We start from the raw sequence: 27,957 nt of genomic DNA, 5'->3' as shown, positions 1-27,957 counted from the left end.
GGGCTTAGTGGAGTTAGCGCTATTTGAAAACCCCCTCAGACTAGGAGCTACATGCGTTTACAAGGGTAATGTCAGACACAGATGGGGAAGTCACGCCGCTTCACGATGCTGCTGGAAACCCGGCGCCTCTGCAAAGGGCTCTTTCTTGCTCCTGCTCGTGCTCTCCCCCCCAACTCTCCGCTGACAAATTTGGCACTGACGAGTGAAGGAAAGAAAAAAAAAATGGAGGAGGGGGGAGCGAAGGTTCCAAGGTTTAAAAATAAACAGGCGGGTAAACTGTAGTCAGCTTTGACAAAACTTTCCCAAACTGGACCAAAGACGACGTCATCTACTTGCGGGAAGATGGAAAAATGCAACAAATGTTTGGTTTGGATGGCTGATTGGGGGAGAAGTGCTCTGGGAGGGGAGGAGCGAATTTTTTTTAAACAAGCGGTTCTGTAGCGCCAGGGTGGCACTGCTCCACCGCGCAGCCCTGCACAGCTCACATCTTTGGCCGATGTGTCTCTAACTGGGATCACATGCAGTGAAATTCACCGGACTGCTTTTGAAACTTTTCAGAGAATCATTTTTCCAAATCACCTTGCCTGTACAGCACAAGGACAAGAGTGAAAGTGAGACGATCTCAGATAGCGGCATTGCTTCTGTGTGATTCAGCATTGCGGGGATTTGTGTATATCTCTGTGAGAAACAAGCAGTGTCCCTGCCAACTGTGGAGGATTAGGTCTCCTCTTTAACAGGCACACCTGTTATCAAACGTGGTACTCACTGCATGGTACAGTGTTGAGCTGTGGAAAGAAACTCAGTACTGAGTCAACTTCTGCTTGTGTGTTTCAGATGAGCCAGATGACGGTGGACTGAGTTTATTTTGAGACATGAGGCGGAGAGAACCTCGTTCGTAGAATTTCCAGTCTGAGAAGAGACGTCCAGGGAGGTGAGTCCAAGAACTGTGGCCTTCATTTCCCACAGTTCTGTCACTTCAGTGTGATCTTTATCATCTTTGATATTCAAACCCTTTTGTGTATTTATCGTGACACATTATGTTGTGTAGCAGTACTGGAAAAAAGAGGTGTAACGTCCGTCCTGCATGTTCTTATGTGGTTTCTTTTAGTTGTTAATCTACTTGGTGTGCTAATTCAAACACATGAAGGCTACTTGAGGTGTTGGCCTTCCCCTGCACCCATTACATAACGGCATCACGCACTGGCAGCAGACTCAGATCCTGCCTGTTGCTGTCCGCCGTCTCCCCGTAGTTTATGCTCTCTAAACTCTGTAATGAAATATCTATCTGGTCACGGCTCTCAGCTGCTAATGTAAAAATATTGTGGACCGCCTGGAAGTGATTTTCTCATTGTTCTCACTGTCGTCACGCATAATAGCCGCGACGGGTTAAACGCCCGTTCGTCTCCCCTGACTTTCCTGCAGGAAGAGTAGAAGCATGTAGGGAAACGGCAGATCATACAAACCCGTGTTTAAAAGTGAGAGAATCAGTTGCAGCTATTCTTTCTGAAAGCCATCAGGAAAATGTGGGACCTGCTGTTGTTTTCACTGTGGAAACAATAAATAATGGCACTGTGTGTGCATAAGGTCTGGCTTTATGTGTTCCATTATTGTTTATGAGTAATTCGCTTTATGTCTCCAATGAGTGCTCATAATGTCATACACTGCCATGTATATATAGATATTTGTGCCATATGTGAACATCATGAATTTTCCGGCCGCACAATGCTGATGACATTATGAGTGTATTTACAGTTTTTTTTTTTTTTTTTTTTTTTTCCAGGCCAAGATGGGGAATTCAGAGAGCCAGTACAGCATTCAGGGCCCTAAAGGCACAGGCTTTATCTTCCCCGGGAAACAGAAGCCATATTCATTGAATTCCCGCTCAGCCAAAGATGACGCTCTGTCACCCCACTCCTGGTGGAAAAACGCTCCAGTGGGCTCGGGGTACAAGGCCAGGTGTGTTGGCCGCGGCTGTCTGTCCCCGGCTAAAAGCAGGCAGCCTTACACTACTCGGCACTGTGACTACGTCTCCAAGGGGGTGAGGGGGGGCAGCCCCGGCGAGCATCGCTGGCATCGCTCCCCCGGTTGTGGGATACGAAAGAGACACTTGTTTGAGGACTATGAGGATAATCCATACGGGGCTGAGCTGAACGGGCACACTCTGAACGGACATAGTGAGGATCGAGAGGCGTTAGAGGAACAGAGCAGCCCACGGGTGGTGATAAAGAAGGACGGTAGTCTGAGGGTGGAGTTCACCAACACCTCCGGGAACCCCCTTCTGCTCGACCAGGCTTCGGGTCCGGTCCAGCTTCTCAAATTCTCCCCCAATTTGGAGTCTTCCTCCACCCCGAGTCTGCCCGGGTCCAGTGGCAGTAGGCAGGATGACCACTGCAGTGGCCCACCACCGGCCTCCACCTCCTCCACCGCCAGGACCAGCAAAGGAAGCTCACTCAGCTCTGACGGCTCCTGGTATGATTCTCCATGGGGGCCCAGCACGGAGCTCTGTGAGCAGGACCAAGCTTGCACTGTAGTGCCGTCACCCATTCACCAACTTGACACCTTTGCAGAACAGTCGCCTCCATTGTCCATCACCGACCTTTACAGGGATCCCACGATGGCCGCTACCTTCCCCACCGTCAGGGACCTGTCCTTCCAAATACAGGATCCTCCAGCGGGCCAGAGGCCGCACAGGGCCTCCTTTGCATCCGTCCTGGATGTCCCATTGGAAGAAGAGTGCTCAGATGCCCGTCAGTACTCGTCGTACACTCTTCCATGCCGTCGACCCAAAGCTCACACCATTAGTGAGAACCTGTCTCAGTACGCTGAGCAGGAACAGCACCAGGAGCAGTCCGGGCCTGACTTCGGTTTCCAGAAGAAAGGCTCAATCAAAAACCGCATGAGACGCTTCAGTGACTGGACGGGCAGCCTCACCCGGAAGAAGAGGAAGACCCAGGTGAGTCTGGCCACAGTCAGCTCTGTAGTTATTTTAATATTGCCTAAGCAGTTCTGAATAATTTCCTTTATTGATCGCAGGGTTCTTGCGGAAATCTTATACACATGGTATGTAAACCTATATGTTGCTTAGATTATGTGTTTGTCACCCTGTAGCCCACCTCTAGTTCTCAGTATTTCATCCCACAGTTGCTGAATCTTGTTCTGAACTTGCGTAGCTCTCATATAACCAGCCCAAATCAGAGGAGAGCTTTGGTAACAAACATTCGCAGACAGTTCCCCACCTGGCTCAGGTTTATTTGATAGTAAGCCACAGCGGTTGTCCTGGCGTGGCTGAGAACCAACCACCGTCCTCTGGTCTTTCTGCACCACAACACCAGCTGTCCAAGGAGAGGTCACTGCGGGGCGCTGCAAAATGAAATTTGTAGGGCAGGCAGCGCTGGGACTAGTGGTTTATCACTAGGATGGATGAGAGGGTCTCTTAAAGACATGGACGATTGTTTCAGGAAAATAAGTCGGATATGCAGGTTTCCTGACCATTTCTGCTGGGTGGGTAAATCTCGTCTGTGTCATGAATGTGATTAGTGATGAAAAGCAGAGTGCTTGCTGCATGCTTGTAGCGCCTTTTGTTTACAAGTTAGGTACCCTTGTAGCATCTTAGTGAGGTCGTTGATCCAGCTGAATTGGTTTTTTTGACTCTGTGCTCATTAGTAAAGTAATAACAATTTGCTGAGTAGTTTTACGGAGGTTTTAATCAGTTAATAGTATTGCAGAGAATTTGGGAATGGAAGATGATGCTGCAGAGAAATGCTAGCGGTTCAGACTGAGCTCAAGATTGCTTACATTTACATGCATGATTTCCCAGAGGTAAAGTGGAGTCAGGGGTCAGAGGAAGAGTCGGAAATAACCGCTGCTCATCAGCATGTTGCCCGCACATGTTTATACGTACTGTACCATTCTGTTGCACACAGACTGGCTTTAATTTGGTCTGAAACATTTGTTCGAACTGAGCCTCAACCCGTGTCCCTGTCTGTCTTTGAGGCTTGAAAGCAATTGTTTCTGCATTAATTCGTTTTGCCTTCCCTTGTAAAAGTTTTAAGCGTGCTGCGTGGATACTGCCAAGAGAATAGCTGTAAGCCTCTGAGAGACTGTAGAGTGAAACTAAATCCAAGCTGAAGATTTAACCCCGCCCCTGCTCTAATGTTAATGAATGACTTGTAGTTGTGCGGGCTGTTGTCTGCAGATTTCCCGGGCTCCCCTCACGTTCCTCAGAGAATAAAGCTGCTAATATGGATTTCCGCGTAGTCAGCCGGGACTTACAGCAAAAACAAAGGGCAGAATAGAACAATCATAGCATTCAAAAGGAATTTTCTTCTTTGCTAGTGTGAGAATTTGTGAGCCTCTCCTTGTGCTTTAACAGCAGATAATCTGGAGTTAAATAGATGATGCTTTGCGTTGACACTGCTAACCCAGTCAGTGACAAATACTTAGAAGACCCGGGCCGTTCATTCTGAGTCCTGTGCTGCTTTCACTTAACTTCACTAATGTCTCTTTAAAGCTCCTGCTTGCCATAACCCCATGTTAATTTATGACCATGTGCCGGTGCTGAGCTGGTTTATTTACTCTAGATTTTCTTCAAGCTGAAGTTGTTAAATGGTTGCTTTATTTCAGCTGTAGAAACTCTCAGGACACAGTCAAACAGGGTGCAGTTACTCAAAGAAGAAATGTTTTGTAAACACAAGTAGGGGCCTGAATTTCCGTTTAAAAGCTTCACCTTTTTGAGGATTCCTTGGGACTTAAGTTTTCTGGGCTCTTTTAGCTTTAAACCTTCATGTCCATTATATCTCAAAGGACAGATTACAGTGCCTTATTTCAACATGTAAGGCAACATGCAGCCCTGGCTCCTCTCCACCTGGACACGTGGGGGTTTTAAGGTCACATTCTGACCCTGGTCCCGTAGTCCTAGTACCTGCATTCTAATGAAAGGCAGCTGGTAGAGAACTGAGGGAAGGTGCAGACCTCTGAGCGCTGTCAGCTGAAGGAAACCAGGGAGAGACCCACCCTGCGCACGGTCCGCATTTTCCTGTGGACTGACTGCAAATACTGCGTATTTCAATGTGGCAGGTGGACGTAATGGTTACACACGGGCTATCCTCAAATGAACATGGTGGGGGTTCACTCGGTTCATTGCTGCTCTGAAAGTTGAAGCTCTACATTGTCAGGTGACTGAATCCTGAAGGAAACAGACAGCATCGGGAGTCGGTTTAGAGCAGAGAGGATCTGCATACAGCTGAGTGAGATGCACGAACAAACAAAAGATGGAGAGAATGAGCTGTGGCATGACGCTGCACACCGTGTGGAGGGTGCTCCAGTGTGCTGCCGGCGGCAGAATCGATGCTGTAATCTAGTCGAGTGTAGCTGGGTTGTCATTAGGCATGAAAGGCTGCAATTCCATCAAGTGTTCATTTGCAGAATTGGGAAGCCACAGCGTACCTCAGATGACGTGAAATTGTCTGAGCCTGGAGGGTTCCAACCTCCCAGGTGCCATCACAGGGAATTTGTCCCACTTTCTCAGACGAGTGAAAAATTTAGAGAGTTGTAATGGAGACTTTGAAGTAGGTTCGAGCAATTGGACTAGATTTTTTATTTTTTTTTAAAGTTTCGCAGCGCCGTCGGGTTAATTGAAAGAAGCACTGTTGATTTCTGTCTCACTGTAAGCTTGAAGAAGTCTGCACGTCTGGGGGGCAAACAAGGATTTCTTTCACCTAAAGATAAATGAGAACAATGATCTGAACTGAAATGTTTCAACCAGACCACAAGTTTCACTTCCAGCTTTTCAGTAAAAATGTAATATTCTCACAATCGTCTTCTCGTTCTCCTCTGACCTTCAAGTTGGAATTCCTCGCATTCCTCACGTGTTTTCGTCCTTTCTCCCTCATCAGGAAAACAGGTACAAGGACCTGAGTGACGCCTTTGACAGCGGGGTGGACGGCCTCACCGCCGACACCAGCTCCCCCTCGCAGGTTTCCAGCCTGGTCTGGTTCCCAGGGACCTCCAGGGCCCAGTCCTCAGGGGCCATCCACCAAGCGAGCGGCGATGTGCTCCGCCAGAACATCTACGAGAACTTCATGAGGGAGCTGGAGACCGGCGCCGGACAGGGAGGAGGAGGAGGAGGAGGAGGGGCGGGGGGCAGCGGCGGCGAGAGACGAGACCCGTCCACGGGCACGGAGGAGGGCGAGAGCAGCAGCGAGTCGGCCGAGGGCTCGCTGGAGGAGCTGGACCTGCTGTTCGAGAAGGAGCAGGGCGTGGTCCGGAGGGCCGGCTGGCTCTCCTTCAAGCCCCTCGTCACCCTGCACAAGGACAGGAAGCTGGAGCTGGTGACCCGCCGCAAGTGGAAGCAGTACTGGGTGACCCTGAAAGGTGAGGTCGGGTCGCCTCACCTTCAGAAATGAGAATTTACTGCTTTACTAATATGCATCTATTAAAAAAAGGTAGCCTTTGCAATATAAACAAAACCCTTGTAAGCACATTTTTTCCTGATTTAGTGAAATGCACAATTAGAATTTTATGGCATGCCTCTCTGTATGTTTGCATGTTGATCTCTCTATTTTGGTGTTTTTTTCCCCTTCTCCTGCAGGATGTACGCTGCTGTTCTATGAAACCTACGGTAAAGGCTCCCCGGAGCAGGAGCTGTCGCCCCGCTACGCCCTGCTGGCCGAGGACAGCATCGTCCAGTCTGTCCCCGAACACCCCAAGAAGGAGAACGTCTTCTGCCTCAGCAACTCGTACGGGGACGTCTACCTCTTCCAGGTGAGATGGTCAATCCATCAGTGGTGACTCTGATCTGAAACCTTGATATTGGAGTGTATAGAGCGTTCAGTGCCGTCAGATTTGGATTCATGGGACTAAAACATTGTTAGTGCTGTTGGTCACCATCCAGTCAGCACTGTTACCCTGAAGCTGACAGTAGACTCGTTTTTTTCGAAAACCTAAAATGTGCAAAAATGTTCCCACTGTGTGCTGTTGCAGAGCATGGTTAAATTATCCCACACACACACACACACACACACACACACACAGACACACTTTTTGGCTCCCCTTCCCTCGAGTGTTGCATATAAAGTGACCAATTTCAGCCCCTGACTAAGTTGTAAAGTCCTCAAACTTTCCAGCGCGGACAGAGAGCACATCCTGCTCTGCCCGTTGTGCTCGCTGACTTATCTTTCTCCACCAAATTCAGGCCCGGCGCTGGCTATTTCTTCTAGCGCTGAGGCTTATGGGTTTCCTAGGATGCAGCGTGTCACGTTGTCGGAGGGAAGGAAAGGGAGAATCGGCTGTCGCTTATAAAGACAGCCTGGATTCAGCCTTTTGTTTCCATTTGCATGCTCTGTTGAGCACCAGTCACTGTGACAGGTGATTTCTGCACCAGGGGGATTAACGCAGCTATAAAATGGCTTTTTAAATACCAAAATACATGTTTGATCTGAACATTTACCGACTGCATAGGCTGTTAATCAACATTTTTTTTTTATTGATCCAGCAAAGCCCAGCATGGCCCTCAATGATCTTATTGTGATATATGGTACAATAACACGACGGCAGCGCTGCGGAGAGATTTATCTTGCTCCGGATCTATGAATCCGCCTCGTAACGAGGAACGCTCGCCCAATCGAGCTCTCTCTGTCCTCTCGCTGCCCTTCCAGGCCACCAACCAGACCGACCTGGAGAACTGGGTGACGGCCATCCACTCCGCCAGCGCGTCGCTGCTGGCCAAGCGCCAGGGGAAGGAGGACACGGTGCGCCTGCTGCGCAGCCAGGTCCGCGGCCTGCTGCAGAAGATCGACATGGACGGCAAGATGAAGAAGATGGCCGAGCTCCAGCTGACCGTCGTCGGCGACCCCAAAAACCGCAAGGCCATCGAGAATCAGGTGGGGCGGCGACACCGTCCGTCGACATCGATTGTGAAATTGAATAAACCGCAGCTACTCCGAGTTCGCCTCGCGGCGCTCCAGTATCAGGTGGATTTTAGGCCACGTGGCTCGTTCGCCCTACTTTATTCCCCCCTTTTTGTGAGCCTGAGCTTTATTTTTGTCTGCGGGTGGGTGAAGTGGCCTAAATGTGCGAGTCCCCAAACGCATTGCGAGGGGCCCGGGGGAGCGGATCGCTCCCCGGGCATCAGATTGGGATTCCAGATGTTTCCCAGTAATGGACTCTCAATGTGCATTATCCTCCTCCTCCTCCTCACAGCCCGGGGGAGAATCGCTGTGCTGCAGCAGATTATAGATGGAAAAAAAAAAAAAAAAAAAACCTTTTACCTATGTCTTAACAAGAACACAAATACTTTTTATGGGAAATTGTAAAATGTGTGGGAAAATCTGCCTCCATTCACAAACCGTACCTTCACTTCATGTGGTCAGTGACTTAATGCTCCTCTTTAGGTTAATTTATACTTTGGCTTTTTGAATGTGAGCACGCTGATGACTCAAAGCAGCATTTGCTGCTGCAGTGGTTTGGTTTCAGTTGGAAGAGCAGAAAGGTAAATATGTTATCGGGAAGAACAGGAGGGAGACGCCGGCCGGACAGCTCACGGCGGTAATGACCGATGGAGATGTCACCGCCTCGCTGTGCGCTCGTGCCTGTTTCCAATTAGCCGGCGTGCCACCTCGGAGCAGACGAAGGAGACAGACGGGGTTGGAGTCAATGATAGGGTCAGGGGAGGTATGGGACGGGGCTCTGATACAGGCGCCTCCAGGCTGATGATAGATTTAGGGTTTCGCTTGAGTTGTCTCGCACCAACAGGGCACTGCTTTGATGTCCCCGCCCACCCCCACCCATGTCTGCTGAAATCAGTGCCAGTAGACCTTGTTTGAAGTCTGCATTTGCCCCCTTTTACACACACACACACACACACGCACACACCGTGCGCTCAAGTTGCATTGAAAGACTTACGATGCATTAGGGTTTTTACTGAGCAGAGAGGGCAGATGTTCAAGGAGGGAATGAGAAAAGATGAGAATCTGTGCAAAGAAAAGTCTTCTGCTGAGCTTAATGACTCTGAAATGGATGTAAATAAGCTGTGCGCGTAGGACCAGATGGGCCCGAACATACCCAACTTTTCACAGAATTTACTCAGACCTCACAACGTACGCATCGAACAAATTTACACATCCTCGGTTTGAGTTTAAAAGTAGAAAATCATCCCTAAATTTTAGAAGTGTGCTATTTTAGGGAGTTCCTAAAGAAGACAGTGATAATAACAAACAGATCCAGATTGCGTGTAAACCCAAAGCGTGCAGGGATACTGTGAGAGAGTTTATACACAGACATGAATTCCTCCTGAGTAGCAACTCTCCTAAATTTGTCTGCGCTTTTGAGGAAGGAGCTTATCTGATTTAGCCAGTAATGCCTCCTTTCCCATCTAAAGTCATTTTCAGACTACTCAGTGGAATTAAATCACAGGTCCTGCAGAACTTTGTGTGTTTATCTAATGACCCATAAATAGCGGGTTTGGAAAAAAAAAAAAAAAAAAAACAAGCTTTGAGGATTTATGTGCGAGATCTTCAAGTTCAGCCAGGACCGAGACCTGGACAAGACGGAGCGGACTTTTGATGAAAACACACACCCCAAAGTCATCCAAGTACAAGTACGTGTGTAGTAATCATTAAAATTGATTATAAAATCAAACCGCGATTGCTTGAAGTGTCATAATTAGCGCAACTGCTCAGTTTGAGCGTCAAGCTGTAAGTTTTTTTAGGGGCTGAAATGTTCCCATTGTCTCCAGCCGTTATGATTTGCACAGTGGGTCATTTTGTTTCAATAAGTAGATGAGATGCTTGAAATAAGGTCTAAAGAGTGTTCATTCCCAGCAGAGATCTCCTGACAGCTTCCATCTAGAGCAGGAATGTTCCAGTGTTCTTGACTGGAGGTCACTGGCCGAGGCCACCTGCCCTGCTTACGAACACAGGAGTTTTGGTTTCTCAGTATTCTCTGTGCAAGGTCTTCGTCTGAGATATTTGAGAAGTCGCAGGTTTATGAAACACCTCCCTGTGGTCTTTTCTCAGTTTGCTCCTAATCCTAAAGAATGCAGCCGATGTGAATGGGACCTAATGGCACAGCACCACAGGGGGCGTTATTGTAAATGAACTCGGAGCGCAGAGGAGACCTATTAAATCCAGTTGTTATGGAAGGTTGTTTAACTTGAGTGTTCTCGTTAAAGCCGGTCTCCAGCCAACAAAATAAGCACTTTCTTATAGCTTGCATAGTGCAAACAGGGATGGATTTGGGGGGTGCAACTGTAAAAATTGCACGTGTGTATGTGTGTGTAACTTTAATGGGTGGTCTGTGCAACATCACCAGCCTCTCTAAACCTTCATAAAAACAGGCATTTGGATTTGTTCCTCTCACACACACACACACACACACACACACACGCAGTGGGTATTCAGTCATCCCTCGCTATCAAACCTCCACCAAGAAGTGCCCGTAGCCTCCACCAACATCTGCAAGCAATTGCAGCTTCAAGGAAAGCACTTGAGTGACCCTGGATCTCCCTCTTTGATGCCATGCCTCCTCCCTTTCTCGCTTTTAGCTTCATCCATCACCAGTGGGAGGAAAAAAAACACAACAGGTTCCCATCGAGGAATTAAGCTGTTTTCTTCCCGTTTTCCTCCAGATCCAGCAGTGGGAGCAGAACCTGGAGCGGTTCAACATGGATCTGTTCAGGATGCGCTGCTACCTGGCCAGTTTGCAGGGTGGAGAGCTGCCCAATCCCAAGAGCCTGCTGGCCATCGCCGGCCGCCCCACCAAAAGCACCCTGGGACGCCTGGGCATTTTCTCCGTTTCCTCCTTCCACGCGCTGGTGAGAGCCGCTCGGACAGATGAGCCGCTGTGAACTGCAGCAGTGTTTTTCTTGACGTGTGCCGCATTTCACTTCTGATTAGCGTGATGTCTCACAGCAACCTCGAAAAACTGAATCCTGCAAATGTTTCCTCTGCGAATCGTTGAAGGGGAAAAACAACTGCAATCAAGATGTTTTGATTAGATCTGTTTTTGAAAGTGATAATTGTGTCGCTTCAGATCTGTTCCAGAGACGAGGCCGCGGTCAGGAGGCGCTCGCTGTCCCTGACGCACAAACAGCGGAAGAGAGGCCTCTTCTCCTCGCTGAAGGGCCTCGACAACCTCACCAAGAGGGGTCGAGAGAAGAGACCCTCTGCGTCACAGGTAATACTGGATCCCAGGTTACCTCTGAGGGCCTGTGAGCACGACCTTTGACCCTCAGTGTCTCCTGGGTTCAGCCCACTGCTCCTAGCATGTGTGCTTAAGGGCCAAAGGTCAGCTCTGTGTAGTGAATGCAAAGGAGGGATGAAGATAATTTCCTCTCATAGCTACCCCGTGCTTATATTATTATACCACATTTCCTTTCCTGCATCGACACTTTTTTCAAGGGCATAACATTCATTCATACGTTCTGCACAAATGCTTTGACTTTTATGTAACATTGTATTTGATCTGCTCATCAAACAGGCCTTCGCTGCATCGCTGATCAGAGTTTTAAGGGCCTGTTAGCTCAAAAACTTGAAGGTGTTGCTTCACGCTGGTGTGGTTGTTTTCACGCCACAGCAGTTAAAAAAAAAAAGCAAGATATTTTACTTTAACTGCAGCAAGTAAAAAGTAAGAAAAAAGGCACGAATGACGCACAAGAACTGTAACCTTTATTAAAAGATTTGAATTCGTCATGTATGAAATTAGAATATGTTGAAATGCAAATTAGATTTGCGTTTAAAAAAGAATCAATAGTAATTTTCTCCAAGCTAAAAACAGGACATCTCTCTGCCTGGAGATGAAATTATGCTCCACAGTCGCCTCATTACGTTCAAGGTGTTTGCGAATCATTTTGTATGTCGTTAAATTGAAAAACTCCTTTTTTTTTTCTTTTTTTTTTTTATCTGTGACTTGCAGCAAGCCCGCGGGGCTATCGCTTCAATCAAAAAATAGATATGGTAATAAGAGAAATGTGAAATCATGAACTTTACGACAGTGTTTTTGTGTCCTTGTCACAGTTTGAGAGCCTGACGGCTGCTTCTGGGCTTTCAGGTGACATTAAATAATCCCCATTAAATCCTGCAGTAATGAAACTCCTCAGGCGGGGTGAACTAGCAGCTGCTTATAGCAGGATCACCCCCCTCACACCCCCCCCCCCCCCAAGCAGAGGCAGGAATATCCATAACATGAACATGCAGGATTCATAAGCATGTTTTCATAATGTGCAGACACATGCATGAGTGTGAGCTCGAGAGAGAGAGAGAGAGAGAGGGGAAAAAGAGTAAATGCTAACTCCCCTCGGCGCTCATCGCTCACGTTGGCTAACGAAACACGTCGGCGGCGTTATCGCTTACTCGCCGCGCGTGTAGTTGACATGAAAGAAACGGAGAGGTGTGTTGAAGTCACACGGCGCTCTCAGCACATTTCGCCCCTCCCCCCCGGGGGGGGTTGTTATTAATTAAAAGCATGTTAGCTAACATCCTCCTCCTGCTTTAGCATGAAAAAAGTTTGCATGCATTCCTCACCCAGGTGTGTGTGTGTGTGTGGGGAGGGGGGGTAACCCTCGAAGGTTATTAATTAAACTGAAGCGGGAGGGTTATTTATTGATACGGAGATCCTGAAGCTGCGGCCTTGGAGAACACTCTCCTCGCGGTTGGTCTATTTAAGGTGCCGTCTCTCATTTGCTCTTTTATGGACCTCCTGTTCATTAGCGGAGACTGCAGAGGGAGACGGGAGTGATCCTCGCTGCTGAGCTTTCTTATTGTTCCTAATCAGACTCTCGCGTTTACCCGCTTCCCGACTGCTTACAAATCGCTCCCTGTCCTGTTCCGCTTAGCCCCCATCTCGCTCATCTACGCCGCCACCTGCTCGGAGATATTTACGAGTCGTTCCACAAGGTGTGCGCGCTATTCTTTTTTTAAATTTTTTTCTCTCTCTCTGGGAAATCTGTCCGGCCAGGCCTCGGTGACGCTGCAGCAGAAGCATGAATTATTAAAAACCTTATGTGGTAGATGGCGTCCGCCGCTTCTTCCTGAGCCCCGCAGACACTGGCAGATGGTTTAGTGTAAAGACACTAAATATTAAACAGCCTCCTTTTTTATACCCCCCCCACCCCCTCAGGTTTCCCCTCTCTTCCAAGTTTCTTCTAAGCATTTCCTGGTATTTTCGTCTTCACTCCGAGGCTAATAAGAAGCAGTAAATGGCTGGCACGAGCTTCAAGGCGTTTCTCGGATTCCCGGGCTTGTTTCTCGGTTCTTTTCTTTGGAGAATGAGAGATCATTGTGGCGTTAGTTTCGGTGCGCAGTTATCCGGCGTGGAAAATCCATGCGTGGCCGTTTCTGAATGACATCATGCTGTGACGTCCTCAGTCGGGTTTGGACAGGAAAGCAGCCAAACTATCCTCGAATTCTCTGGTTTTCTTGTCTTCTCCCCCCCCCCCCCGTTCCCACTCAGACACACCACATGTCCCCCCCACATGCTAAATCTCTTAAACCTGGCTTTTCGTCTTCCTCTCACCGTTTGTCTTTCCTGTTTTTTTTTTTTCCCCCCTTCTTGTTTCCCAGTGCGTGAACATCAGAGCGTTCCCCGCCGGCCCCACAGTTTCCATACTGACTCATCTGTGTTGACTAAGCCTAAATCCCGTTTAGCACTGCGACGCTGCGCTCCGCAAACCCTGCCCCTAAGTCATGCCCCCCCCCCCCCCCCCCCCCCCCCCCCCCCCCCCCGCCGTCTCCCTTCCCTCTCGTTTTGTCTCTCCTCGTCCGTCTCAGCAGATCTCTGTACGCAGGAACGGAGCCGGCCGGCCGACCGGCTGTGGGAATCGGGCCAGGAAGGCCCGTGGATTTGTGGGCGAGTTGGGAAAGCTTTCTAAAATTAGACATTTTACGGTGAAGCTGCGCTGTTTATAGTCACTTTGGAAATGTAGTCTGCTGATTAGAGGTCACAAAGTGCTTCTCACTGCTATTCTGAGAGTTCGAAAGTTTTTTTCTTTTTGTCTGGGATCATAGTAAAGTATTCTAGGTAATGTTTTCGGAGGTGAGTAAAGTTGAGGTACCACGGGTGTCAAACAAAGGTCTGACAGGCTGAACAAGACATTACCTGCAATCTGCCGTTAAAATCTTTTCATTGATCATTGTCATGTTACTAGATTTAACAACACACTATTTGTAAGAATGTGTTTGACGTACAATTAAGCTACTTCATTTTTAACGCCACAATGATCATCAAACCATGACTGTAACTTTTTACCAGCTGTGGTCATGATGTGTTCAAATCGCACTTCTTCTGTCTGTCCACTCATCTTCTGCTCTGCTTTACCTGACTTCCCAGCCGACTGTGTGAAGCCCTCTGCAGGTTGCAGGCCATCAAAGAGAAACAAACCAGATTACACATTTCTAAAAGACATTTCTGGTCATTTCTAAACCATTTTGTAAAAACTTTCTTTAGAAATAAAAATTTCCAGACTGAATTTGTACCTCTTTGCTTTGAAGCCAAAGGGAAAAGATCGGAGTTGTTATTTCTTGGACTTGTACAGCTGAAACTGTGTGTGGCCTCTGAGCTGCAATAGATTTGACACTTCTAGTGTAAGCTATGGGATCTTGAAAATCTTGCAGAAAAACCTCCCAGCTTGAGTTGCTTTAGTTTTGCGGCCAAACACGAGTACCTCTGAGCCGGGGTCGGCCCCGGCGCCAGCTGTGCCACCTGTCACGTCTGTCCTGCCAAGCGGCGGACCGTCTGATGGCCACTGCCTGTTTGAGCGAGGACCGCAGTCACGCCCTCGTATTAACGGATGGCTCCGTGTCACCGCTGTATTATAGAGCCGTTGAAGCCCTCTGAGGCTGCAGACGCACCTCCAGCAAGCAGCTCAGTCGCACGAGAAGAGAAGCTGCTCGTCTCGGCTCTGTGGATGTTTGGGTGGAACGGAGTCGGACAGCTCGTCTTCTTCTCATCTGCTGGAGGACTCATTCATCCTTTCATCTCTCTGCCGCACAGAAAACCACTCAGTGTCCATACACACACACACACACACACACACACACACACACACTCCTCTTCCTTTGCTTACACACACTCACCCTCAGCAAATTTCCAGCGATGCACCTTCAAAGGCTCCAGTCAGCCCCGGTTTGGAAGCCGTATCAAAGCGGCGCTCTCACCGCGCGTAGTTTTTAATTAACTACAAAATGGCACAGTGTGTGTTTAATATTGTGTTGCCGGAGTGCGCGAGGCACTTAATCGCTCATGAGTCAATCAGCGTGGTGCCCCTCTGTCTGTACTTCAGAGCGTCTTGTGTCTTGATTTCAGATCTTTGAGAGCGACGCTGGAGGTCAAGCGTACGCCGCCCTGCCTCCCCGGAGCACCGAGGTGAGTCACAGTCTTCGCTAACTTTGCCCGCTATGGCTTTGTGGACCTTTTTGATACATCTCTTAAAAATTCCTCCGCCATCTGTCACCTCCATCGTGTGGCAGCGTTTTATTTGCACTTGCAGCGTGAAGTAGCCGTTGCAGAAACGGGACCGCCGTTCCTTTTGACCTGGTGGCTCTGATAGCGGACTGTGTAAAGATATTCTTCCACGAGAGGTGTGTAGATGAGGGGATCAGCGTGTGCGGGTGTGTGTGTGTGTGTGTGCCCGGGCATATTACCCGTCCAGGATCAAAGCAGAGGCTCCTTTCATGTTGATCCGCAGATGTCTGCAAGATAAATAAGCGGCATGTCTAACAGGAGCCGTGTTGGGAAGCGGCGTGGAGGGGGGGGCTCGGTCCACGCCATAATCCAGTTAATGGCCGGTGCCTAGTTTATATGTGGACGGTAAAAGTGTTGGATGATGGATGAGCGTGGATTGTGGCCATCTGAGCGTCCAGACACCGGAGTGGCAGCCTTTGCAATTTACTGGGCGGTTACACGCTAATGTGTGAAATACTGCCGTGAGCTCGCCACTCCGAACCACACTGTCCTCCAGATCCTGCATCGCTTTGTCCTCACGGTCGGCCGCTGTTCAGCACACACCTCCACACGCGAGCGACTCGTGCTTTATTTTGACTGCGATATTGCAAGGGCTGTGATTCACCCTGAAATCCACTCGGTCTTCAAGTCTTCAGTATAAATTAGCTTTGATTAATATTTGATTTTAATGACGAATGATGAAGTAAACTTCAGACATGAAAGAGCTGGCTTCAAGCGAGAAATGCGCTTCATTACAATTCATTTCTTGCAGTTTGTTGGTAAGCTCTCCAGATCTTTTTCTAATCTTGCAGTAATTGTTTGGGTCTTTCTGGGCAGCGGTTCCCAACCTTGAGGTCTGAGACGACCTTGAGACGAAATTAAATTTGCACATGTTGAAGGAAAGCAAAGTGAGACACTTTCTGGAGCCGAGAGCCCACCTGGGAAGACTCCTGCTCTTGTGAGTTTGGTTGGGGGTCTGCAACTTTACTTAGAGGGGCTTACAACGAGAAGAAAAGCTCAGGATCCACTGTTTTAGGGTGCAGTTTCCCTGTTTTCAACTCTCGCTGCTCTTTTAGTGATGGTTTCAGTGAGAGAGGGCGGCTATTTTTAGCCAAACAAAGCTCTGATAAGCCTCCTACCCACCGCCACACTACAGAAAAGCCCAGTTACATGCTGGAGCAGTTAGATCAAAACAGATCTGGCTCTGTGAAACCAGCACATCGTCTTGAATGTGCATTATTTGTTAAAAATTATATAAATACCCCCATCAACTCAGTATATCATATCTATACAAAGGAGCCTACATCAGTATAAGAAGTACTTAGAAAAAGAACATGTATCGTCAGGTTTTATATATCCTCTTAACCCTCCAGCTCTGAGTCGGCCCACAGGAGATCTGGGAGTTCGCAGTGGTGCAATCTGAAATACCATCTATGATGTCCATACACCAGCTGACAAGCAGTTTAAACTGTTCCAATCGGACTTTCTTTCTTCAAAGCATTCAGTGTTGTGATTTTACAATTAACTTCATTGTAAAATTGGGTTGTGCAACCAGGGAGCAAAACAAACACCAAAAAAACTGTTTAGTTCAAGCTACCAATTTAATCTTTGGTGTGTTTACCAGTTGAAAGCGACTCTTTCCAGTGGTTTGACTGTTTTTGCGACGGCCTTTGTTTTACATTTGCTATACGAACATGAAATACGAGCCTGAAATGTGGATTAGATCCAGACATGAAGTCCTGCAACATGAGAACTTTGTAACAACATTTAAAGGGAAAGTTTTTCTTAATGATGTTTATAACTTGGTTTAGGAGTATTTAGGACTTTCTGTGTTAAACTTTTATGCTTTCCCCTGTGTGTGTGTGTGTGTGTGTGTGCTTTGTTTGTTAACTGCTCTCACTGTTGCCCACTGGTGTGAATGTGAATGTGTGTGTGTGCATGTGTGTGTGTGTGCAGTGTCTGCCCGACTTTACCACCCTGCCCAGCTGGAATCCTGTCCAGCCCGCCTTATGATATTGAAAATGGTTGAGCAATCTTTATTCAAACAGTTGAAAAGCCATGATTTCACGAAGCTTAAGCTTATTTTTTTGTAGGTCCGTGCCTTTTTAAGACTTTTATTTGTTTGAAGCTAATGAAAATACTTGTTCAAAAGTCCCGAACACTCAACTGTTTATTCATATGATGGAAATGTGCGGGGCTGTTTGGGGCAGTTGCTGACTGTTCTGATGTTTCACAGACAGATTTGTATAATGGACTCTTTCAGAGCGAGCAGGATGAGGTTAAGAAGATCGCCGCTGTGCTGGATTCAGTGATTCATGGCATGAGTTTGTGGTCAATGTGGCGAGTGTTAAAACGGCCCTCATTAAGCCTCCAGAAAGGGAACAGGAAGTGGCTCCGGGAAACAATAATGGCGTTCATCGGGCGTGCGCTTTAATGCCGCTTTAAACGGGGTTAAGTGTTCGAATTTAGACGTGAATGTGGAAAACGGCTCGTCGCCGGGATCCGTCTTGATTCTGCGAGGATTAGGAGTCCTCGGGGTGAGGAGTGAGAAAAGAGAGAGGTTAGCGCTGCTGCATTGATTTTTGCCGACACGCACAGTTCTTCATTTCTGTCTTGATGACTTTGCGCCTGTTGTACGACTCGGGTCTCAAATCCCTTGAATAACTCTAATAAGCAGGCGTCGGCCTCTAATCCTTTGAAGTCAAGTCACTTGGAGTGAAGGCTGTTTGCTCTGTGCACGCGCGCGTGCTTCGGTCTCGTTCTGTTTTAAGTGCGGTTACTATCCTTTCTACACAATATTACCCAACCGAGGATGTGTGGACAGAGTGGCTGTAATTCTCTTCTGCAGAAACAAGACGACAGTCCCACAATCTCTTTTTCATTATTGGGAAAGTAGTAATTTCCATTTCATGAACGTGTGGTTGTTAACAGTGTGCTGTGGCTTCTGGTACTTTATATTTTTAAGTTAATCTGTTGCATGAGGAGTTTCTAGTCGTCCCACCTATTCGCAGTCTCGGATCATCCTGATGAGCAGCTGTATTTCGAAGCAGAAACAAACATGTGCACAGCACGGATCTGTCAGCGCTGCAGCTGCTTCGGCCTCCACACAAGGTTAAAATTCACTCCGACTGGCAGAGTTTTGCTCCGTGAATCTTCTGTCAGCCCACTCCTCCCGTCAGCAGCGGAGTGAGTCGATGTGTTTTGACTGGTAGAAATAAAAAAAAAATGACACCGGAGCCTTTTCCTTTTCCTTCTTCTTCTTAAAAACACAGGGAGACTTCAACATCTTTGAGGCAGCAGGTGAAATGAGCCACTCAGTTTAAACTTCCCAACACTACATCAGCTGGTTGGACACTGGAAGACAGTCGATCATTGAGTTTGACAACTTCATGTGTCTGCAGGCTGATAAAGCAGCAGACATCTGAGAGACTCTCACTAGCAGCTGTCGCTGCCGTCCAGGTGGCCGAGAGTGAGGAATGGACGATCGAGGACGTCTGAGGGTGTGATTCTGTTATAATGACTCGAGTTCAGCGTCTCGCTGAGCGACTCAGCAGAGCTCGCTTTGTCACGTTTTTCAGCGGGAAAAATCTTCTGCTGGAGTTACTGGAAGAACCTTGCACATGTCCAAATCATAAAAACAGGCATTTTCCAGAGGATATCGCTCACCTCCAAAAGCTCAGTCAGAGATTCGATGGGGTCTGGTGCAGTGTCCCGATCGCACCTGCTGACTGAAGAGAGGAAAGATTTCATTTAGTCCACATGTAGATTATGGTAGTTCAAAGAAAAGAAACCACAATCTGCTCTGATCCAGCACTGTTAGTACCTTCAGAGACCGAGCTTTGATCAAACCAGGTTCGTCACAATGTCTGGAAGCTCCCCGAGAACTGAAATGATGAATCTTAACTGTGGACAGAGCACAATGTTGCATTATACTTTAAAATAAACCTGTAGTTCAGATTTTAATATAAGTTATTCATAGGTGCTGGGAAGCAATGAGCATACAGTTCAAAAGGAATCAGCTTCACCGGCTCAGAGTCAAAGAGGAGGAAATGATCATCTGCATCTGTATTAAATGTAATATTGACCATATCGCAGTCGTTTTCACCCGGTAAGAGTCCTCCAGTGAGCATCTCAGCTGCGATGCAGCCCAGAACCCATGTGTCAGTGGCGTGGCTGAAGGGAGCTCCGAGCAGCATTTCAGGAGAACTGAGGACACAAATGCAATTCAGTCCACATGACTTGGTAACAATGAACCTGACTGACCAAATGAGATGTGGACTTCAAGCTGTTCCACATCTGCATGACACAGTTTGATTAGTCCGCCTCTGAGGGTCGTTATCAAAGCCAAAGTCGATTACTTCGACTCTCAGTGGTTACTCATCGTGGTCGTCCATTAGGATGTCCTTTAACAAATAAAGAGCTCCGTCCAGCTGCAAGAAAGTGCTGAACAACTCTAAAAGTTACCTGCAAGTCCCAAACTTTTCAAAGACCTGAAGACACACATGGATCAATAATCAATAAGCCCACTGCAACACTTTACTCTGATTCTCAAGAGAAACCGGTGTTGTGATGGTTTGACTTGTATCCTGAGTAAATTTAACATTTGGAAGCGATACAGACCATCCCGCAAAAAGGAGAAGATAAAGTCAAACCTGTTGGATTACGGGTCGAATCTCCTTAAGTTTTAGAGAAATGACCATTCATGACCTCAGACTGACGCCAGGCTTCTCAAACTCCAGGAAGTAAGGCTCCTCAGCCCCGAACGAGTCAGCCGACTGCAGGATGTTGAATCTGAGAGCCCAGACCTCATCGGATTCAGGGTCAAGGCCTGGAATCACATCAGATCACATAAAATCTCATTTTCCACACATAGTTATTTTTTTTTTATTCTTATCAACCCAGTGGAATGTGAGAGACTTCTCTTGTACAGCACCTCGTTCTTCTAGACAGCGATGGATCTGTCATCCTGGATTATCTTTAAAGCTCCCAAGTTATTGGTGAGCTTCTTGGTGCAGAGAGCAACTGTCCTGAAGCCCCTGTGTATGTGTGTGCGTGCGCGCGCGTGCACAAGCTTGTGTGTATATGGACCAGAGGTGTCAAAAGTGTTCACATTCATTACTCCAGCAGACGTGCAGATACTGGGTGTTTTGGGGAAGCCTTATGGACTGAATCTTCTCCGTGCAGGGTTATCACGCTGAATCACTGTCAAGCCTGTTTGGATGATTTGCTGCCACAAGCTTCGGTCGGTGTCTTGTTGTTAATGTTACTGATGTCAAGAACTGAACATAGTAAAAACATAAACCTGAAGTTTAGTTCCTCTCTCCCCTGATCTCCACAGAGCCTGGAACACTCTCTGCCATCAGTGTTTTTTTTTTCCCCATCTTTCCCGTCTTTCACTGGCTTGTGACCAGCACCCTATCACCTCTCTTGCATGACATACTGATCCCTCTTTCTGTGTCACCACCTCTCTCCACACTCCGCCGCCTTCTAATCCACACACGCTGCTTTAATTCTCAGAATCTGGCCTGTGCTGCTTCTGGCAAGTCTGGGCGACCATTATTGTCACTTTATGTGTGCAGGGATGGGAGAAGCGTGTCATAATGGAAAGAGGAACCTCGAGGTGGATATCCGAGGAGAGAAAGAGGCACTGCTCTTTGAATACATATAATAGAGGGACAGTGGAAACTGGAAATGGCCCATAAGTTGATGCCCAGTGCGCGTCTTATGCAACAGATGCTGAATTTGGCAGCGGAATTACTGAGTGTTTATTGGTAGAGGTTAATGAGAAGTAATGGCTGAATATGATGTATGCCTTTAATTTGCAATTTTGATTCACCGTTATCATTAAGAAGCACCATTTAATTAATAATTGAAAAGGTTAAGACCCTGTTTACACGACATTTCAAGTGAAAACTCTCGGTTCTAAAACTACAGGACAATATGGACTGGGAGTCATGCCGTTCTGGAAGTTGCCATTGTTGTTGTCAGCTACTCGTACATGTACTGCGGCTGTGGTGCGCATGCGCAGTAGCAGAAAAGTTGCGTTTCCCCCCGTTTCCAGAGAGTCGGACCATTTTCAAAAAGTTCCACTTAAGGAGTTGTTTTCAAAAAGTAGTTTTCTCTCATTTACTCACAGACGGATCATTTTCAGTGGCTCCAAATACTGTTTTCACATAAACAGACACTTGAAGTTTCATTTCAAAGTAGTTTCTTTTCTATATTGGTATTCAAACGGTGTAACTTTTTGAGTCTGATCTGGACTAACCATAAGCCTTTCAAGTTTAAAGTTTGTGTGTTGTGCCAGCAAAATGTTAACCCGCGAAACTCGACGTGTCTGATTGTCTTGTAAACTCCTTGGTTTTGTCGCTGCATCCAGCTCTGAGTTTGACAGTTATTGTATTTTATTTACAGCTTTACTGGAGAATAGAAACTAAACACGTGTTTCCACATCAGTAAAGTCTTTTTTTCCTTGACCAGCGTGGTTCCAGGCAGAGTTGTAATATTTATATTGACTCTCGAACATCCTTTATTCCACGGTCCAGCTTTAGAGGCTCTGGGGCGGAGGATGGCTCGGAAATAATTTCCACACTTGAGAGGAAAGACTGAAGTAAGGGCTCGGAATTGGCTGGAGCAGAAATAGCGTGCGCACCGCACAGAGCTGCTGTTGAAATCCAGCGCGTGTCTGGAGCGTACTGCTGGGCAACCGTCGGGCCCGCCGCCGTCTCTGGCCATGAATGCGCCCACAGTGTTAGTCAGAACCAAATCGGAGCTTTCCGCTCACGCCAGTGTTCCTTCGACACAAACGGGGCGGCTATGCAAACCCGTTGCCTTGACGGTTTGTTTTTGTGTTTGTTTTTAAGCATGACTTCACATCCCTTAAGGTGCAGGCAGGAGGTGGGCGTAGAAACGCTCCCTTGTGTTCCTTCGTCCCGACAGGTCCGGGAAACATGGAGTCAGAACATCGCTGGCTTGTCAGAGGGACATTTGGGTGGAGAATTAGGAAAATATTTGTGTTTATCAGACCAGCACTGAGAAGACTGCGTGTATGTGTGTGCGGCTAAATGATGCTCTGAATCACGGACTTGGGCTGGTCCCTTCAGGCCTTCTGTCTGGCAGGGGAAAGGTCTTGTTTTTCCCTCTTGAGGTGATTCATCAGCAGCTTTAGAGAAACTCACACAAAACAAATACAAAATACAATTCCATGAAACTGCTTAGATTCTATAGCTGTAAAATTGTGACAAGTATGAGTGAATCCTTCTCACCTTTTTGCAAAGGGTGGTACAGTTCATCCTGTAAGATCTTTTAAGGCTGATGCACAATGAACGGTTACACAAAATACATGCTGCAAAAGTATGTTGCCATGCACTGCGCATTCATTAATTGCAATTTCAAAATGTCAAAAAAGTATTTATCGTTTCAAATAAATGTGCTTATAATTAATTACAAAGCTTTAATCAATCGAGGGTCGTGATTATTTCATACTTGGTGGTAAATCAGTTAAAATGAGCAGAAAGTTGACTCCTGTTCATCAGCTTTTTCCCCTTCTGAAGAGCTGCTGGTGGGAACTGAATACATGCATGTGATGTGCAAAGCACAAAGACAACCCTACAATAGCCCTCAGTTAATCATATCACAGTAAACAACTAAATTAGTGCATATTTTCCCATTTTCATGCAGCATTCATATAACTATGTGAGACTAGTCGGTCCATCTGCAGTCCCTTGGCGAGTACCAGCCTCATAAAACAACAGCTGACTACAGTTATGCTGAAGAAGCCTTAAAAGCTATATATGGGCATAGAGCTGTGTTATTCTGCTTTGTGGAATTCTTGAATCTTTAAGATTTCATAGGCAGTCTTGGAGTTTTGGTCATGAGATCCACTCTCTGGCGACAGGATAGGAACTTAAGTGTTATCTGTGCACACACGGGGATAACGCAGTCTTAATTTTGAGATCCTGTAATGCACCTAAAACATCACTGATCCCTCCCCTTTGCTTATCCCCTGAGACAATTATCCGTCTTGGTCCCGTGTCCCGGCGTAACCGAGACCTCGTGCTGTGAAAAGTGCTGAATCACTGGTTTTCTGCAGCCCCGTGTGTTTGAGTGCAGTTTGGTGTGATTGAGCCTTTCCTCGTGATCCGGTGGGCCTCGGTAATTGTGGCCTCCGGCTGCACACTGCGGCGTCTCCCCACAGCCTCACTGTGAAGCAGCAGCACTGGGTTTTTTTTTTCCCCCTCCAGAGACACACAGTCGCAACCAAAACCCCACAAATGGCGGCAGCCTGTGAGGTCGAGCGGTCCCTCCAGCTCCAGCCTCGCCGTTAATGCCACAAATAATGCAGCGCATAATTACCCACTGAGAGTTTGACTGATTTTGAAATAAATTGTCCCCACACTTCAAAATTACTCTTGAGGCTTTTTTTTTTTTTTTTTTCTTCTTGCGACCTGGAGATCGGAGCCGATACCGTCTGCCATGTCTAGACCTGGCGGGCCGCGCTCGCCAATCCTCCTGTGCACATGGTCATTATGACGGCGATTATATGGAGCGACTGCCGTCTATATTGTCGAATGAATTTCTGAAAGGCTAATTGTATGACGTCTCTACTCCACGGCTTGATCCGCCGCCAAGCGTTCAGACTAATGGAACTCTATTGATTTGTGTGCCTCCACTCCAAGTCTACCTCTCTCTCTCTCTCTCTCTCTCTCTTCATTGTTTACTCCTTTCTTCCCATCTAATGCTTCCTTCTACATCCTCTCTCCTCCACAGCGCCTGGACGTGCTGGCCAGTATCTACTCCATGTCGCCCCCTGAAGGCGGCGCGTGGGACGGCGTGGACTCGGCCCCCGACGCGCTGATGTGTGTCCACATGCCAGACGGCCTGACGGTTCAGGTTCCCGTCAGGAGGGACCAGACGGCCGCCGACCTTCTCCTCACGGCCTGCAAGGTTGGCTCTCAGGGAAACGATGGCGCGTCACAGCCGTGAGAGAACAATATTGATGACAGGAAAAAACACAAAACAAAGGAAGAAAACTGAAGCAATGAAGAGAGTGTTTTTGATCAAATCAGTCACGTTGATTTGTTTTTGAAGTTTATGAATTTCTTAGCTCAATTTGTCAACCTTTTATTGGTTTAAAAATATCTTTTCTGAGGCTTTTGCAGCACATCCGGTTGCATTATTCTCCCAGGAGATTGAAATAACACCTATTCAGTTTCACTCAGAGTCCCCTAAGAGTGACACACACACACACACACACACACACACACACACACACACACACACACACACTCAGAATACATGCAATCCTCTGGGAGAAAGCATTTTTTTGTTTACTGCACATTTCTCATCAGCGAGTGTAAACTCTGAATAATTCACACCTCGGCCACACGGCAGCTGTCAAGGCTGAGCGTCGGCGCGTGAAATGTGCCCGATGTGGGTTTTTTTATTTGCTCTTAACATTCCCGTCCCCCCCTTCTCCCCTCCTCCACACCGTGCAGGTGAAGCAGCTGGACCCCGGGCTGCACTGCCTCCGGCTGCTCAGGAGGGCGGGGCCGGACGTGGAGGTTCGATCCCTGCTTCCCGGAGAGCTGCTGCACGGCGCGGTGAGGATGAGGAGGAGGACAAACATGCGCCGTTCCCCGCTCGGACAAACAGTCGCTCTTCATTATCTGCTCATTCTGTAATGCGTATTGATTAGGCCGCTATCGCCCCCGCAGGTCGGCGATCAGCTGGAGGTGGTCCCGGTTAATGTGTTCACGCTGCACATGAGCAGGCCGAGCGGCGTCGGAGACTTCGGTGAGCGAGCGGCATATAGACGGGTTAGAGGGGCAGCGGTGTGTTTGGGGTTGCATTTACCTCAGCGTCCGGTCTGTAATCCTGTCCGTTGACCCTTTTCCCGCCAGGCTTTGCTGTAACGGGACACACTGACAACCTGAAGAACAGCAGGATCGTGGTCAGCGAGGTGCTTCCTGATGGCATCGCCTTTAATGAAGGTGCCGCTGATGTGCTTCACTTTGAAAACACAAAGGAGGATCTGTGTGACGTTTAAGACTCCTCTCTAAACACACATCTCCGTGTCCCTCAGGTCTGCGTCCAGGCGACGAGATCCTGGTGCTGAACGGCCAGCCCGTCTCGGGTCTGGACCTGGCGCTGATCCAGACGCTGTTTGCCGAACAAACCCTGCAGCTGAAGCTGAGGCGGAACGGCCCGCCGTCGCCAGAGCGGGCGACGCCGCCGCGCCAGTGCAGCCAGGAGGTCCGCAACAAGCACCACCGAGCCAAGTCCTCCTCAGGTACGGCAGCAGACCACATCCTCACAGAGGAGTCGGAATCTTGAAGAGTCCTCATCTTGTAGAAGTATTTGACAGCATGTGAATGAACTCAGTGTCTGTTTGACCACATTCAGTAGCGACCGCTCTGAATAGAATAGAGCAGAAACCATTTATTAATCCCAGAGGGAAATCTATAAATCTATCTTCTACCTGAATGATCACTGCAGAGCTCGGCAAGGCAGTAATTCAAGTGTTAGTTTTCACAAAATAAATCCACTCCTTCATTTTACCATTTGGAATAAATCAAGAGATCCAGCTGCCCTGTGGAATCAGTTTGTAGTCATAAGCCAGAAATTGCTGTCGCGATCTGATATTATGGGATGTTTTATCTTAAGCTTCACACAAACATAATGATAAACAATGATAGTTGGTTTACAAATTCACCCCAACCCTAAAAAGCCCTAAATTAAGATGAAAGTATGTTTAGAATGTGTTTAAATATAAGCCGCTGAATTCGTGAATATTATTTCTCTTCGATTCCCCCATGTGTGACGGATGATGAGCGACAGACAGTAAAGAGACAGGACCGTGACTTGACAAACACACACACACACACACACACACACACACACACACACACACACACACACACACACACACACTCAGTTCTTTGTACGCATGAGAGCACCAGCTTCTCAATTAGAATTACCTTAGTATTTCTACTTGCCATAGGTTTTTAATCGCAGTCATAGGTGTTTTTTAAAGTCATATCTCTTATGCTTCATGAGGGATTCTTGGTGTGTAGCTCTACGAGTTCATAGCGACGGTCGGTTTATCACAATAGTAGAAACTGAGGAGAGTACGTCGGGAGGTTTGTCACCTCCACCGCAAAGCAGCCACCACGCTTCCGTTTCAGTTAATGTCTTCACTTCCCCAAAACATTCACAGACTGGAAATTCAAAAAAAGAAAAAGAAAGAAAAAAAAGAAGCCCCAGATGAAGTTTCACAGCTCTGCATGTCCTGCAGCAGAGGAAAGGCTGAGGGGGGGCTCGGGGGGCTCATTATCGCTGTGGATGTGTCGTACGCTGTCAGCTCGGTTTAATCTCGCCGTGGACGTGCGCCGTCGGAGCGAGTTCGGCCGCATCGTCGGACAAACAGCTGATACCCGCGCTGGCAGAAACACGGCTCGCTGTGCTGCTGGAGCTTTTTGACAGGGAGGTGAGAAAGCTTCGGCTCTTTGGTGTTATAAAGAATTTAATTTTGTTTTGTCAAAGAAACTGTTGAGGAAATGATAGTTTGTAGACATTTACTCATATTTTAATGTTTGTAAATGTTTAATTATAGTTCGAGTGATTCAATATCACCAATTGGAAAATGTCAGTCTGTCAAAACACTGACTCAGAATTCTAATATTTTATCGGAAGTGACTACATATCCCTCACAACTAAAATAAGAAGCCTGCTGTTGCGCGATAATCAAATATAGCCAATAAAGCGGCGCTCGAAGTTTTTGAGCCGTCAGCACAGATCAGACTCACATCACAACGTCAGCATCGCCGTGTTACACTAACGTAATCCCCCATCTGTCCAGACTGAGCGCATCCCGCCAGTCATGCTCCAGCTGTGATGATTTGAATGAAAAAATGTCACATACCAACACATGGCTTTTATTAATCAAGTAAAGAAAAAAAAGAAGAATTTGAATTTGTTAATTCATGCGATAACTGCTATGTGAAGGCACAGGTGAGGCCAAAGGTGAACAGCAAGAACTCTTGACTTGATAAAGTTAGGGTTTTTGATCTACTTGTTTCCATGGTAACTATTGACCACCTTCAAATAATATTGCTGTCTTGATAGATTTTATCCTGATTCCGGCTCCTGAGTTTATCAAGTTTATGGTTTAATGAGTCTGTAGTCATCAGGTTAAAAAAAGAAAAAAAAAAAAAAACTTTGTCATTAAAATTTCTTCACGGTGCAGATTCTGTTGGATAATTTAGGTAAACAAAAATCCAGAAATATCCCCTGGATTGATTATTTAAACCAAATCTCTTTAAAAGTAGCTTCATAAGCTGAAAAAATGTCAGCGCCGGTGATACAAACTTCATGCTCAGCAACTTATTCCAAACTTTCCCAGAGCAGCTGCTGATATATTCTCCTTCTAAATATTTTTCTGACGCCAGCCCAAAGCGAGGCGTCCCTCTCAGACAACTTAAAGTGTCATCTTAATTGTAGCAATTCATTAACACTTCCTCCACT

General features: G+C 47.2%; 1 protein-coding gene across 3 annotated transcripts in view; it reads left to right on the top strand.

Annotated features, from left to right (window-relative positions):
* LOC115406743 (claudin-20-like) overlaps nt 1-27,957 on the top strand; it is a 118,485-nt gene that overhangs the window by 47,396 nt on the left and 43,132 nt on the right. For all 3 annotated transcript variants that reach the window (XM_030116952.1, XM_030116951.1, XM_030116953.1), the window contains exons 2-14: nt 835-931; nt 1,781-2,953; nt 5,895-6,372; nt 6,590-6,762; nt 7,656-7,880; nt 10,625-10,810; nt 11,029-11,172; nt 15,298-15,357; nt 24,202-24,378; nt 24,930-25,034; nt 25,149-25,227; nt 25,335-25,424; nt 25,517-25,723. In XM_030116952.1, coding sequence (XP_029972812.1) covers nt 1,787-2,953; nt 5,895-6,372; nt 6,590-6,762; nt 7,656-7,880; nt 10,625-10,810; nt 11,029-11,172; nt 15,298-15,357; nt 24,202-24,378; nt 24,930-25,034; nt 25,149-25,227; nt 25,335-25,424; nt 25,517-25,723 — 3,091 coding nt within the window. In that variant the 5' untranslated portion in view covers nt 835-931; nt 1,781-1,786. The remainder of the gene's footprint in view (nt 1-834; nt 932-1,780; nt 2,954-5,894; nt 6,373-6,589; nt 6,763-7,655; nt 7,881-10,624; nt 10,811-11,028; nt 11,173-15,297; nt 15,358-24,201; nt 24,379-24,929; nt 25,035-25,148; nt 25,228-25,334; nt 25,425-25,516; nt 25,724-27,957) is intronic.

This window comes from Salarias fasciatus, chromosome 19, assembly GCF_902148845.1.
Source record: "Salarias fasciatus chromosome 19, fSalaFa1.1, whole genome shotgun sequence".
NCBI lineage: Eukaryota > Metazoa > Chordata > Actinopteri > Blenniiformes > Blenniidae > Salarias > Salarias fasciatus.
Note: the sequence above shows the minus strand (reverse complement) of the source record. Positions and strands in the feature narration are given on the sequence as shown.